Source organism: Theobroma cacao, chromosome 1 (assembly GCF_000208745.1).
Source record: "Theobroma cacao cultivar B97-61/B2 chromosome 1, Criollo_cocoa_genome_V2, whole genome shotgun sequence".
In the NCBI taxonomy this organism is placed as follows: Eukaryota; Viridiplantae; Streptophyta; class Magnoliopsida; order Malvales; family Malvaceae; genus Theobroma; species Theobroma cacao.
In genome coordinates this window covers 17494213-17509593 of record NC_030850.1, presented here as the reverse complement: position 1 = coordinate 17509593, position 15381 = coordinate 17494213, and the positions used below count along the sequence as shown (strand labels likewise).

General features: G+C 32.1%; 1 protein-coding gene across 2 annotated transcripts; it reads left to right on the top strand.

The window, feature by feature from the left end:
- Positions 1711-9403, top strand: LOC18612822. 2 transcript variants are annotated; one of them, XM_018114141.1, is made up of 10 exons: positions 1711-1989; positions 2172-5155; positions 5324-5595; positions 5686-5772; positions 5894-6046; positions 7044-7207; positions 7289-7436; positions 7727-7849; positions 7933-8020; positions 8737-9403. In XM_018114141.1, the coding sequence occupies exons 2-10, from the start codon at positions 2644-2646 to the stop codon at positions 8946-8948; spliced, it is 3759 nt and encodes a 1252-aa protein (XP_017969630.1). In that variant the 5' UTR covers positions 1711-1989; positions 2172-2643; the 3' UTR covers positions 8949-9403. The 2 variants fall into 2 exon arrangements, with proteins under 2 accessions (XP_017969630.1, XP_017969629.1); XM_018114140.1 differs by having other exon boundaries at positions 2172-5159; positions 5328-5595.

Here is a 15381-nt window from a genome sequence, read left to right as displayed (position 1 = left end):
TTAATATCTTGTAGATGAGTTCTGTTTTTTTTAAAGAGTTACATTGTTAATTTTATTTAATAAAATTATAAAAATACTTTAAATATGAATAAAAAAATAATTTTTGAATTGAAGGTATTTTGATAAGTTATTGTGTAAAATGAATAAAATAACCTCCTTAAAAACATAAATTAATTACAAAGTACTACTTGAGGAAAGCAAATCATAAGTGTTATGTGAAAAAAGTTAACTTTTATTTGCACTATAACTTCTTTTTCCTTAAAATGATTAGGGTTAACATTTGTATGATGCTAGTGTTGTGTTTTGCATGAAAAAATCATATGCTATTTGGCTAAAAAAAATGTATTAGGGCATGAATTTTTTTATAAAGTTATGATGAATGCCGTGTTTTCTTTTAAATCCTATTTATTATTATTATTATTATTTACACTATAACACTTAACAACTACAATTGGTTTACAATTAATGTTTATGTAGTCAAGGGTTGAGATCAAATGATTAAGTTAATCTATTATTTTGATTTTATTCAATGGGAAAAACAAAAAAAAATTATAATAAAACAAATTTACACCCATATATATAAAGGATTATAATACACCCTGCGCTGCACATATTGTGACAGGTTACATTAAGATGGCACATTTTTTAATACCAAGTGTAATGATTCATGTTCAAGTACCAATTTACTAATTTTTTAAATTTAAATCATGTGATTTTTAAAAATTTAAATTTAAATTGTTAATGATAATTGACTTAGACTTTTATATAAATTTTAATTATTATATTCACATTTGATATGAAAATAAAAAATTATATCGAAATTAAGCTATAAGTCATAATGCCTCTTACATGAAAAAAAGAAAAGAAAAACCCAACATAATCCTGTTTCATTAATTAATGAATGAGTAACATTTCACATAAATAAATACTACTATTAAACCTTCCAAAATATTTTGAAACATTTAAAAAAAAACTCTTATACTATATTACTCCATATATTATAGGGTAAAATACCCACATCTTCTTAAATTTTAATTGAAATTTTAAACAAGTCCATTAATTTTTTAAATGGACACTTTGTCTCACAAAAAAATCTTTTAGGAAACACATAGGTCAAACCGTTAGTCAACCATTAGTGTTTTCATTAATTTAATGATGTAATAATATTAAAATGATAAATTTATTTTTTATTAATTTTAAAAATTACTATCATATAATTTTTTTAATTTTTGATTAATATTTTTATTAAATTTTTAAAAAAGTCAAGGAGCACCAAATCCTTCGCGAAATATTAGTCAGTGCTTTTTTGGAGAGTTGAAATTTTTTTTTAAAAAAATATAATAATAATTTTTAAATTAGTTAAAAAAATATTTTAATCATTTTATATTTTTCAATATCGGTATTTACTTTTTTTGATTAAATTATTTATTTCAAAAATTAATAAAATTATGATTAAAAATTAAAAAATGAAAGTATATTATAAAATAAAAAAGGTACGAGGATGTTGGCACTTTACCCTTTGTTTTGCGGGAATTTTGAGAAAACGCGAGGCCATAAAAGAACAGGAAGAGAAATTCAAAAAACTTGAGTGGGTGAAACAAAGTGTGGGAGTTCCAAATACTCCACGTAGGACGCTCAGGAGAGAGAGATAAAAAGACAAAAACAAAAATCGTTACAGTTAAAAACAATAAAAAGGTTTTTCTTTTGGTTAATATAATATATATTATTTATAATTTTAATGAGGAATGTACATGCTGCTTAATTCTCGGCAATGTCAGCTCTCGCATGCCCGAGATTGTCACCTGCTGCAGGCGTAAGCCACGGTCCTCTCTCCACCATTTCCAATTTCTCTCATCTTTATCCATTTGTTATTTCTCCGCTCCGCTTTTTCCCCCTGGCTCGATCCAGTTCCAAAACTATTCATTTTCAGCATCATCCATATAATTATCAGCTCACGAGCTAGATTTTCCTCAGCAGATTAATTATCAGGTATTCTTTTTAATTTCGCTTATATTTTATAATTTTGATCGATATTCAAAGTTTGCTAATTATGTATTTATTTTTTTAATTTTTATTTTTATTTTCATATCTGATTTTTTAGGATTTGGTGTTCATAATTTTCAGAGATGATCATGAAGCATAATTCTTGAGTATGTTTTTTTTTTTTGTAGTTAGATGATTGATTTGCATATATTCTTCCTTTGGATCTACGGTTATCTGATTGGTTGTGGAATTTGTAGAAGAGAGAGGCATTTGTTTGATTAGAATTCTAGCTCAAATTTGGCCTTGGATTGAGGATGCTGATATCTTGTGCATAATTTGTGTACCTAATTGTTGTAGAAAAATGGGTTTTGTAAATTAGAGGTGTTCTTTTTGTTTGTAAATATGTGTTGAATGTGATTGAGTCCTCACAATTCGGTTGCAAACAGAAGATAGGATGGTATTGATGAGCAAAAGTGTGTTAGTTTTGATTTGAAGTTTAAGCTATTAGGCTTAGGAGATGGTAGTTTTAGGTGTGGGGATTATTAGATTTCGATTGTGAGGTTGTGAAAGATAGCTTATATGAGAACAGCTTGATTATGCATTATTGGTTCGTGGCTTGAAGAGAAAAAGAGTGGCTCAAGGAGCTAAGACATTGTCTATATGCAAGCAAATAGACCCAAAGAGTTGTTGGGGAACATGATCAGGGAGGTGCCTATCCCGTCTAGTCATTTGGTTCAGCAAGAATCTACATCTGTTGTTCTTAATGTGGGAAAGAATGTAAATAATAATAACATCTCTGTACAGACAGGTGAGGAATTCTCCATGGAGTTTCTTCAAGAGTGTGTTGGTACAAGAGCAATTCTTGCTATACCAGATGGAGTTCAAATACACGAGAAGAGAGTTGGGTTCAATCAAAACCAGAATCATCAGTTGGGGTATCAAGATCTTGCCCGCATTCTTGGGTTGAAAAGAATGGACTCTGAGTGTGCTTCTGAGATTTCTGATTTTGCATCTGCGAAAGGGTCTTTTAAAGGGAGTGAAAATGGGTCTTGTATTGAAAAATCAAGTAGATACCAGAAGGAAGATGGTGATATTGGGCAAGTGTCAAGGAAGGGTTTTGGTGAATTGAATTGCAATAAAAGCCATCCAAATGGTTTTGGACCAACTACTCCACGCATTTATGCAGGTGACTCTCCTAGTTCCAGCAGCTTTAGTGGGCAGGGAGTTTCTGATGGATCTCAATCTGGGAAAATGAAATTTCTCTGTAGCTTTGGTGGAAAAATATTGCCTAGGCCTAGTGATGGCAAACTCAGATATGTTGGGGGTGAGACGCGCATTATTTCCATTCAGAAGAGTCTTTCTTGGGAAGAGCTTGTGAGTAAAACTTCAGAAGTTTACAACCAACCTCATTCAATCAAGTACCAACTTCCAGGTGAGGATCTTGATGCCCTTATATCTATGTCTTCTGATGAAGACCTTCAGAATATGGTAGAAGAATACCACGGGCTTGGAAAGCTTGAAGGTTCTCAAAGACTGAGGATATTTTTTATTCCTTTTGGTGAGTTTGAAAGTACATCTTCCGTTGAGTCTGGCACCATTCAGCAGAGCAATCCTAATTACCAGTATGTGGTTGCTGTTAATAGTATAGTAGATCCTAATCCTAAAAGAACCTCTGATGGGCAGTGTTTACCTAGTGAAGGAAATCAACTAGGACCCAATTTGGATCATAAACCTAGTTTCCACAAACGGTGCCCAACTTCAATAACCTCATTGGAGACTAAGGGTGGTTTTAATGCCTTGCATCCATCTCAAGTGTTCCATGATTTCCCAAATACTACCAGATACCCACTTCCATCTCCTCCTATTTCTCCACTACCTTTCCAGCATGGAGATTCCAAAAGTGTTCATGCACTACCAATTGGCGATAACTTCAGCATTGAAAGCAACAGTTCTTTCATTACAGCACACTTGAATCCTGAGTACTGCAGCACAGAAACTACTAACTATAAACATGTTCAACAAGTTCCACCTACTTTGATGAATTATAATCACCCTCACGTAAAGGTTGATGCCGGCCAAACATTCCAAGCTTATGGAGGGCAATTGCTAAACCCTGAACTCAGCAAAGATTCTTTGACTCTTTCAGTTTTAAACAAAAATAATAGTGATTATAATGGTGTCTCGCATGAGAGGTCTATGCATAAGGAAATATCGTTCCTTTCAGAAAAGCCTATGTCACATGCTGAAGCTCAGCTGAGTCTATTGTCAGAATCTGTTGATTCCATTGATTCTCAACTTGGTATGTCACATGCATTTTCTGATTCAAAGCTACAAGAGTATGGAGGGAGGTCTGCTTACTGTTCACAAGAAGGAATGAGCCCATATTCTCCTTTAAATTTTGCAAAGACTCAACCACCTTCCCTTATTGTTTCAAATGCTGTGCAGGAAAGGTTGATGCAATGGCATGATAACATTGATCTTATGAAGCCCAGGGTAGAAAATGATTTGTCAGCTATTGAATCTACATCAAAGTCAACACTGGATATATTGAACTGTTCTCCATATCCTGAACCTTCTATCAAGAATGAAACTATTCATAAAGGTACTGGTGACAGTAATGACAAGTGCCAAACAGCTAAAATTGATTTGAGTAAATCAAGTTTTGTGACACCAAACAATTATGATGAATATACTACAAGCTTGGATTCCAGGAACAAATCTGATAAATGTGATGCATTTCTTCATCAAGGTGGGAAGCATTATGAGTGGAGATCCCCTATTAGCAGTATGGAATACAATAATAAATCGTCTAATGCAGACTATGGCCAAACTTCTATTGGTGGTATTGATTCTCGGGGAAAAAATTCACAAGTCTCTCTGAAGATGGCTACTTCATCCTTAGTTATAAAGAATAACATGGAGCATCCACAGACCGTGGACAAAACCACCTTTGATATAGTTGACCATTGTGGTTTTAATGGAAAAGTAATTGATGGACGAGGGAACATTACTTCATGCACCTGGAACCTTGACTTACTTCCAAAGACCAGACAAGACTCAAGTATTGAGAGTCCAAAAGGTGGTATTATCTATGAGTCATTAAATGGCCCAATGTCTCATGAACGACCACCATTGCAACGTGTTGCAAGTCGAAAGGATATATCTAAAGAAGATCAACTAACGGGCTCAATCAATTTGCAACCATCTGCAGTTCATGTAGACTCTGGTCTGAGCTCAAACTTGCACAAGGCTGACCTTCATGCTATGTTAGAGAATCCAGCCAAATATGCAGCTTTTAATAGAGAGGTTTCTCTCATTGATGATGACCTTAATTATCTCAATCAGAATGCTGAGAAGATCACCCTCATAGTATCAGTGCATGAGAACTCAATTGTAGAAGATGTTACGGTTGCTCAGATAGAACCCTCAAGCAAGAACAAATGTCAAATCCAACCAGATCCTGTAGTTATATTGGAAGATGTGATCACTAGTGTGCCTTCTGGGGCTCAAGTTTCACCTGCAGTTGTCCCACATGTGGATGTAATCAGCAATGATCTCATATCTCCTATTGCAACAGAATTGGATGATGTCATTCTTGAATATGAGTCTGAGGTAAGATTTTTAAATTTTGTCATGTACATCTAGTTTTAATACTTGTATAGATGTTAGTAAACTTAGGTTGCTTAATGGCTTTGTTCATAGGATGCTGCAGCTGATATTCGAGACAAAGATGAGTCCTTCAGTGATGCCATGATAGCTGAAATGGAAGCCAGCATCTATGGCTTGCAGGTTTTACTCTAAATTGATTTATACATGTTTCCAATAAAACTTTCTTATTTAATACATGACCAGTTGCTTTGTAAAATTAGCTTCTAAAGGTGAATGAAAGTTTTCTAATTTTGATGTACAGATTATCAAAAATGCTGACCTTGAAGAACTGAGGGAGCTAGGATCTGGAACATATGGAACTGTTTATCATGGAAAATGGCGGGGAACAGATGTTGCTATAAAGAGAATAAAAAAGAGTTACTTTTCTGGGAGATCATCTGAGCAGGACCGGCTGGTGGGTCTCTAAAGATATTTTCCTCTTATTTCTTCCCCTTCTTTTTCTAGTTCCTAATTTTAAATGTAGGAAAGTTGATACTGAATCTCATTAGAAGCTTCATAATGATTTAGGGTACAGATTTGAGGATATATGCTTGCATTATAAACATTTGAATGAGATTCATCTGGAAGCTATTATTTTGTCTTTGTTCACATTTAGGACATGCATTATCGTTTGTACTAGTTATTTTGTTCTATAAATTTTGGGTGTAGAAAGTTCTAGAGAGAAAAAAATGGAATAATTTTTGCTGGTTAGGTGGTTTGAAAAGTGCACTTGCATCTTAATTTCAGCCAAAGAAAAAAAAAAGAGGAAATATTCTTTAAAATATTATTATTGTAAGTTGTGAAGTTTAATTCATGGGGGTAACCTTGCTCTTATTCCTATTAGTCTCTTTTTGGCCCTTTGTCTTCTTGACTTCTGTTAAAGTGAAATATAGCTGCTATTGTTGTTTTGACCTTCTCTTATGCAATTTGAGATTGATAATCTGTTCTTGTTCTATTTGGGAGGTTTTTTGTTCTTGAGTTAAATTGTTTGCAATAGTGTTGATATGAATCACAAATCACATGTTATTATCAAGAAAGATTAGCCCGTGGGTGTCATCATTACTTCAAATTTTGAATAAGGGTTTTGGGAAAAAAGAAGAAAAAGGCCTTTTTATCCTTTAGGGGTGGGGTGAGGCTTGGTGTTTGATTGAGCAAGATTGAGTCAATTGACTTAAATGTGAAATATAGAAACATGTGAAACTTAACTGAGATGCTTGAGTCTAGTGGGCATTTTGCATTGGGTTATTGTTTTCCTCCCTTACTTTCTTTTTGCTATTGTAATAGCAAGATGAAAGGGGGAATTCCCATTCTGTAGTAGTATTGAGATCCTTTGAATAATTTTACTGTCATATTCTTCATAGCAATTTGAATTATTTGCATGCCTGAAGCTAATGAACATTTGGCTGTACCAGATCAAAGACTTTTGGAGAGAAGCACAAATCCTCTCAAATCTTCATCATCCAAATGTGGTTGCATTTTATGGAGTAGTACCAGATGGAACTGGAGGAACCTTGGCAACTGTAACTGAATATATGGTAAATGGATCACTTAGGAATGTCCTACTTAAGAAGGATAGGTAATATAGGTTCAATCCCTCAATCTTAAGGTCCTTCACTCATTAATGATGCACTTACGGTGTTTTGAAATTTTTATGCAGCTCACTAGATCGTCACAAAAAGCTTATAATTGCCATGGATGCAGCTTTTGGCATGGAATACTTGCACTCTAAAAACATTGTCCATTTTGATCTGAAATGTGACAATTTGCTTATCAATTTAAGGGACCCACAACGACCCATATGCAAGGTAATATGTCATAGATGAACTCCTCTCTAGTCGAGATTTTTCTTTTTTTCTCAATCTTTCTAGTAGAGATTTGATTTCAAGATGTCATAAGAATACAAATGGCGAGAGAGAAGAATTCCAAATTCTGGTTAAAATGAAATTTATTGGCTTTGGTCCAAAATGATTGTTGATCACATGCTTGGGTACAATTGAATAACCTCAAGCTTTCCAAAAAAAAATTTGAATAGCCTCAGAAAGTTTTTTATTGGCTTTTTAATTGAAGCATGGCTACTATGTACTTGTTTTTATAGGTTGGAGATTTTGGATTATCAAGAATCAAGCACAATACTCTTGTTTCTGGAGGTGTGCGAGGAACCCTGCCATGGATGGCACCAGAACTGTTAAATGGTAGCAGTAGCCGAGTTTCTGAAAAGGTTATTAAAGCCATATTCTAAAATGTCTTACCACTGTGAAAGAAAGAAAATTGAAGCCAAATTTATAATATTTGATTTGATAGGTTGATGTGTTCTCATTTGGAATCTCAATGTGGGAAATCTTGACTAGGGAGGAGCCATATGCCGATATGCATTGTGGTGCCATTATTGGTAAGATTTCGATTTACCTAATGTGCAATTCGCTCTGGTAGTGAATATAAAATTCACATGCATGAATATGTGATTGGGAGGTTTTGACATGTTATCAATTTCAACTGTGGAGGAATGCATTAGCTAAAAATTAGAATGGTCTATTGATATTTTCTTTGGCATATATGGATTGGATTGTACAAAATCAAATCTACTTGGAGTATGAGGATTGCATGTGATTTTTGCTCTTTTTTTCTATTTCATATTTTTTATTTACAATAAGACAACAATTCAGAAAGTTCCAAAAAGCAAGCCAAAAATATGCTAAAATAAATTATTATACTCACCTTTTAAAGTTGGCTTCACTGGGAAGTTTACTCATGAGTTAGCAATGATGGTAGTGATGATCTTAGGAACTAAATCAAGTGGTTAGTTTTGTTGAAAATGAAGTGCAAAAAGTTTTATGGAGAGGTGTAAGGGTAGCTAGTTTTTACAACTGGGCTCAAGTGCTCTTGTTCTGTAGGAGTGTAAAACAACAAAACTAAACAACTCACACAAAAACCTTGATGTCATATCATAATCTGTACGCATTTAAACATCTTCCTTGTTTTCTAGTTTTTAGTTGAGTAGTAATGACCTTATCTTTTTTTTTTTCTACTTGTGATTGAAAAATAAATGAAAACCTTTTGCTTCTACCTAAATATGGCTTATGTCTAATTGGTGAATTTTGATTAAAGGGGGGATATTGAAGAACAGTCTTCGACCTCCTATTCCAGAGCATTGTGATCCCGATTGGAAGAAGTTGATGGAACAATGTTGGTCTCCTAATCCTGAATCTAGACCATCATTTACCGAGATAACAAACAGGTTGCGATCCATGTCTATGTTGCTTCAGCCCAAGGGACATAACAATCAGGCAAGACAAGCAAGGCCTAATGTTACAGCTTGAGTCAATCATTATACACGAGTATCTGTTTTATTTACAAGTACACCTCTGATCTTCAAGGATGAACATGAATAGTGTTTGATCATTGATGGCCAAATTTTTTTCCCTCTTCTCACCTTTATTAATAAAGATATCTTGATTTGTTTATTCTTTTGTAATAGAGTACCTGAGGTCATAGTAAGAGGGCATTTATAGAGTTGTCCAACTAGTTTACTGTGGATGATTTTGTTGGAAAATAACATGTCTTTATGTATATACACTCATTCAAAAAGAAAAAAAAAAGAGGGCATTAGGTTAGAGTTGCTTTGGTCTATCTCCTTTCTTTAATGGTTTCTACATCTTCATTATTTTCTTGGTGGTGCTTTATGAACACATATGGTCTGAAATATATAGCTAGAAAATTTCTATGCAACAGTACTTGTAAAAAGCCTAGCAAGTAAAGTTGTTCACTTGTTCTACTATATTCTTTTTAGTTTAATTGTTTATTTGTTCCTTTTTTTTTCTTTAATTGTAAAAGTTATGCTTTTTTTTTAAAACAAAAATTCCCACAAGAAGGGGAGGATTGATATCAGAGAGGAGTTTTATGTTGATTTATATAAATTTTTAAGTAAAATATCCCTACACTCTTAAGTTTTGTGTATAATTTTATACAAGTCCATTAATATTAAAAATAAACAATCTATTTCAAAAGAATTTTTTTTGTTGGACATATAAACCTTACTGTTAGTGTCTTTGTTTATTTGATGACATGGAATTAATTTTTAGATAATTATACCCTTTGGACAATTGAGTCACACTGAGTCACTCACTATTAGGTAACAAAAAAAATAGGCATAATACTCAAATAAGTTCCTAAACTATTTAAGAATATTTAATTAAGTTTTTATTTTTTTTATTCCATTTAATTAAGCTTCGTATTTTTATTTTGCATCAAATAAGTTCTTATAGCATAATATTGACGTGGAACACTTATTATAACTAATTATTGATTAATTACCATTAGTAAAAATATCACTTATTATTTTATATTTACATGGTACTGACATGATATTGATGTGAAAGGTGAAAAATGCTACATAATTATGTTATCATATCAAATTAATATATCATGTCATCATCAATTATGATATGTCAACATATCATATCATAATTAATTAGATATTTTAACAGGTCATATTAATGTCACGTAACATAAAATAACAAATAACATTTTGATAAATCAATTATTAGTTACAAAGGTTTATTTAACTCAAAATAAAAAGTATAAAAGTTTATTTGATTCAAAATAAAAATATAAAAATTTGATTTAACATAATAAAAGTATGAGAGTTTATTTAAATTTTTTTAAATAATTTAATAGCTTTTTTGTATTTTAAGTCAAAAAAATATAAAAACTCATAATAGTTTTTGGATAATTTTTTTTATTCAAAAAACAAGCAAAAGCATTTTTTTTTTTGAAAATTTAATTTTCATTGAAAACAAAAAAGAAAATCCCTGAATTTATATCTCATTAAACTCTATCTCTTATCACTATTTGCAATTGCATAATCCTTTAAGAATTCAAATACTCAACAAAACAAGTTCGAACAATTTTGTAACAGAAAGGCAACTCAAAAATACAACAAAGGCTAGCATATAAGTAGCCGCACAAGCTAGCATCAGAACATGAATCATAGCAAATTAGAACCCAGAAAAACACTAGCTCAATAGCAGTCAACAAAGCACAACAAGAATGATTTTTCTTTTGTTTCTCCCCTGCAGTCGACTCTTTCATCTTCTCTCTAAAAATGGAAAAGCCCCAATTTTGAAATTGGTTGAGGTTTTGAAATTTTGTAATTTTTTTCCTGGATTTTTTTCTTTTTTTGACTTTTTGCTTTTAAATTTTTCTGGCTCATTTTGAAACAAGGCCGAGAGGAAAAAACAAACAGGAGAAAAGCTTTGGATTGGAATCAAAGTCTAGAAACAAACTGAAACTGCAAGTACCCTCTTCCCTGCCACTGTCCGTTTCCATATTTCTTTCTATTGAACGATTTCACCAAATCAAGCTATTTCCCTTACAAGAAACATCTCAATCGTGTGGGTGAACTTGTAAAAATTTTGGTACGGTTATGAACAAAATAGAAAGAACGAATCGTCTCAAATCCCAACAACCCAATTTGGTTGAAGTCAACAAAAATCACACTCACAAAGTCTAGGGAGGCTTAATGGGTCCATGGTTTAGACCCATTCTTCCCTTTTTGAAAAGCAAATTCTTCCCCTTTTAAAAGACAAATGCAAACAAGAAAAAAAATACCCACTGCGGAAGGAATTAATATATCTTCTCAAAAACCCAATTTGGTTGGAGTCAACAAAAATCACGTTTACCAAGGACTAAATAGGTTTAATGGGTTGAAAGCTTAAAATGGATTAGACTCATAATTTGAAACAGAAACATAACTTGAAATGGTTTCAAAAATAATTTGAAACAGAAAGGGTAACGAATTTGAATGATAATTCTATGTAAAAGAGCGAATTAAAAATAAGGTTGTTGGGTATTTCATGTTCACATTCTCAAGTCCATAAAAGTCATATTCCTACTTAAAAACATATTCCATCACAATCGTGAGAAGCAATGGGAGGGTTGACGGTCGTTTGTCCTACTCCTAGTACAAGTAGGTATATTCCCTGAAAAAGATATGTTTTTTACGTTCCCCACCACCTCATTTTAGTTACAAACGTTGCCTTTTTCTTGCACGAAACAGTTTTTTTAAATATAATATCAGGCATTCTGGTAATATTAAAAATGAATAATTTGTCTTAAAAGTGTAAATAAAAAATATAAAAAATTAAAATATTTTTATTAATTTTAAAAATTATTATTATATAATTTTTTAAAAAATAAATATAAGGAGCACTGCTTACTTGATTTTTTTATAAAAATAATATAATAATCATTTTTAAAATTAATAAAACGTAATATTATTTTTTTAATATTATCACTCATCAAATTAATAGAAACATTAATAATTAGACCTATATGTGCAACACAAAATATTTTTTTGAAACAGAGTGTTTTCCATTAAAACTTAGAAGTGAGAGTATTTTATCTAATTTTTTAAGTATAATATTTAAAATAAATTCTTATTTTTTTCTATTATAAATTTAATCAAGTTTTTTTAATTAAATGTTACTTGTCATTTTATATTACGTGATACTGATATATTATAATGAATAATGATATAACATGTAAATATTACCACATGACATTTTTGCTTTTTATGTAACATCATATTAAGATTAATGATAATTAATCGATGACTAGTTATACAAATTTATTTGATTCAAAATTAAAATATAAAAAATTGATTAAATATAAAGGACCTAAAAAGGTAATTTTTTTGATGATCTGGTCATGATAATAAGGGAGAGAATCATAGGATGGGAGAATAAAATTCTTTCTCCTGGAGGATGAATAACTCTATTAAGGAGTGTATTATCTTCAATGCCCATCTATTTACTTTAGGTTCTAAAACCTCCATTATGTGTCATCCAAAAGATTGAGAGATTATTTAATAGTTTCTTGTGGGGAGACTCTACAGAAGCATGAAAAATCCATTGGGTTTCATGGCATAAAATTACATTTCTAGCTTCTGAAGGTGGGTTAGACATCCGGAGCCTAAGTGACGTATTTGAGGCCTTTAATATGAAGCTGTGGTGGAGATTCCAGACTTGTTCTAGCCTATGGACACAATTTATGCATGCCAAATACTGCACTGGTAGAATTTTGTGATACATTCAGCCAAAACTTCATGACTCTCAGATTTGGAAACGGATGGTAGCTTGCTACTCACACATTGAGCAATACATAAGATGGAAGCTTGGACAGGGGAAGCTATCCTTTTGGCATGACTGTTGGATGGGGAATGAGCCCCTGGTATGTAATTTTCCCGCCTTTACCTCTTCCATGACACAAGTATGCTATTTCTTTAATAATGGAGAATGGAAAAGTTGATTTGCCAAGAGAAATTGTAGCTGAAATTTTGAAAATTCCAATTGATACAACTATTGAGGATACCGCATATTGGATACCAACTTCGGACGAACAATTTTCTATAAAGACAACTTGGGACTTAATTCGTCAACGACAATTGGTAAATTCAATTTTTAGTTTTATTTGGTATAAAAGTGTTCATCTTACCACTTCCTTTTTCTTATGGAGGTTATTAAATTTGTGGATTCCTTTAGAGATGATATTGAAAATGAAGAGATTCACCATGGCCTTTAAATGCCAATGTTGCAACTCAGAGGAATCACTTATGCATGTCCTGTGGGACAATCCAATTGCTAAACAAGTTTGGAATTATTTTACAAAATTCTTTCAAATCTATATTGTTAACCCACAGAATGTTTCTCAAATTATATGGGTATGGGCATACTCTGGTGACTATATTAAGTAGGGCCATATCTGTACTTTAATACCCTTCTTCATATTTTGGTTTCTAGGGTTGGAAAGGAATGATGCGAAACATAGAAACTTAGGTATGTACTCTAATAGTGGTGCGGCGAATTATGAAACTCATTCACTAGCTGTTTCATGGGAAGCTATTTCAACAATGGCAATGGAGGGGAGATCTGCAAATTGCTTCATTATGGGGATTGTCTTTCTAGAAGGCCCGATTATCGCCACTACAAATATTATATTGGCAAAAACCTATATTAGGTGAGTTTAAGCTGAATGTTGATGGTAGCTCGAAATGTAACTTTCAGAATGCTGTAGGTGGAGGGATTCTGTGAGATCACATAGTTTCATTAGTATTTGGATTTTATGAGAATTTTGGAGTAAAAAATTCCATTCATGCAGAATTATTAGCATTATACAGAGGACTGATTTTGTGTCGTGACTATGGCATTTCACGTTTATGGATTGAAATGGATGCCCTGGTGGTGATACAAATGCTTACAAGGAGATATCGAGGCTCACATGATAGCAGGTGCTTATTGGTTAATATTCAAAAACTACTTACTTATTTCCCTTACAGGATGTCTCATATTTTCCGAGAAGGTAATCAGGCAACAGATTTATTAGCTAACCTTGGCCACGAATATCAAAGTCTTCAAGTTTTTACAGTGTCGTTTGAGAAATTACGAGGCATATTGAGATTAAATAAAATTGATTTAGGGTATGTTCGATTTAAATAATTGTAAAGAAGTAGTACTCCTCATTTTTATTATTTTATTTTCACTTGTAATGTTCTTTTTTTCCAAAATTTTCATAAATCTTTGTACACAGGTAAATTATTTACTTCTGCTCTAAAAATTATGGCAAGGGTAGTAGTTCTTGTTTTAGGAATTTTATCTCTTCTTAATCATGTAATTCCGGAGGTCAAGTTTCGATCCTCTCCTTATTGTACTTCATTTTTATTATTATTAATAAAATAAATACAAGGTAATTGGACCCTACAGAAACTTCTAACATAAAAAAATATAATAAAAAAATAAAAATATATGTTTTTGTTTTTGGAAGAAAGTGAGATTATGATAAGGTTTTGAATTGAAATATTTCTTTTGTTTTTTATAACATTGAGACTTGAGAGTTGTGAGATCTTCCGAATCTGAATTTGCGTGTAACAAGGAAACGAAACAGTATTCCAATTTCCCTATTCTCGGTGGTTGAAACATTAAAAAAAAAACAACAAAAAAGGAAAAAAAAAGTGTACAGACAAAAACAAAATGTGCCACCACACCAACNTTGGGTCAAAAGAAACCCCATCCAAAACGAGCAAGCTCGTCCTAAGTCGTGGAAAAGTCTAATTTACCTATTGCTAGATTGTTAAACAAGCAATATATAATTATATATAATATATATATATAAATATATATATATATATAATATAATATATAATATAATATATGTGAAATCTCTCCGTGTAGGTCCAGGTCAAGGTCCAGGTCCAGATACAGGTGAAAAACGTGAGCGTAATTTTCGTAGAAGACCCCAAGTGAGGGTAATAGTCCACCATTCTCACGGATTGCACTGCACCCATAAATAATTTGAATACTTTAGGATTTATACTTTAAAAATAATTTATAATTGATACTTTTAAAATGATTTAACTATGAAAATTATCTGAATTTCTTCATGGGACCTAAACCCAATCTGACTCAATGAATTAGCAGGTGCAAGCGATTATACACTAAGTTGGATGACTTTTATCTTAATCTTTGGATTGGGTGGTAACAAGATATGAGAAATCTGTGAAGAAATGAAACAAGCAACAACACTCCACCACCTAAGATGTCTGTTGGATGGGATTTTTCTTTTTTTTTAATTTTTATTACACTACAGAAAACATGCTACTCTATCTATTTGCCCAAGGTTGTAGCAGACGCGTGATCGGTGGCTTCCTAATTTTGACCAAACTTACCCAACGGAAATAAAAACATCTACTAGTTAGTT

Coding starts and splice junctions, on each gene's coding strand:
- LOC18612822 (XM_018114141.1), top strand. CDS start 2,644: ATGCAAGCAAATAGACCCAAAGAGTTGTTGGGGAACATGATCAGGGAG. Junction 5,773..5,893: donor CCAGCATCTATGGCTTGCAG/GTTTTACTCTAA, acceptor TTTGATGTACAG/ATTATCAAAAATGCTGACCT. Junction 6,047..7,043: donor CATCTGAGCAGGACCGGCTG/GTGGGTCTCTAA, acceptor TGGCTGTACCAG/ATCAAAGACTTTTGGAGAGA.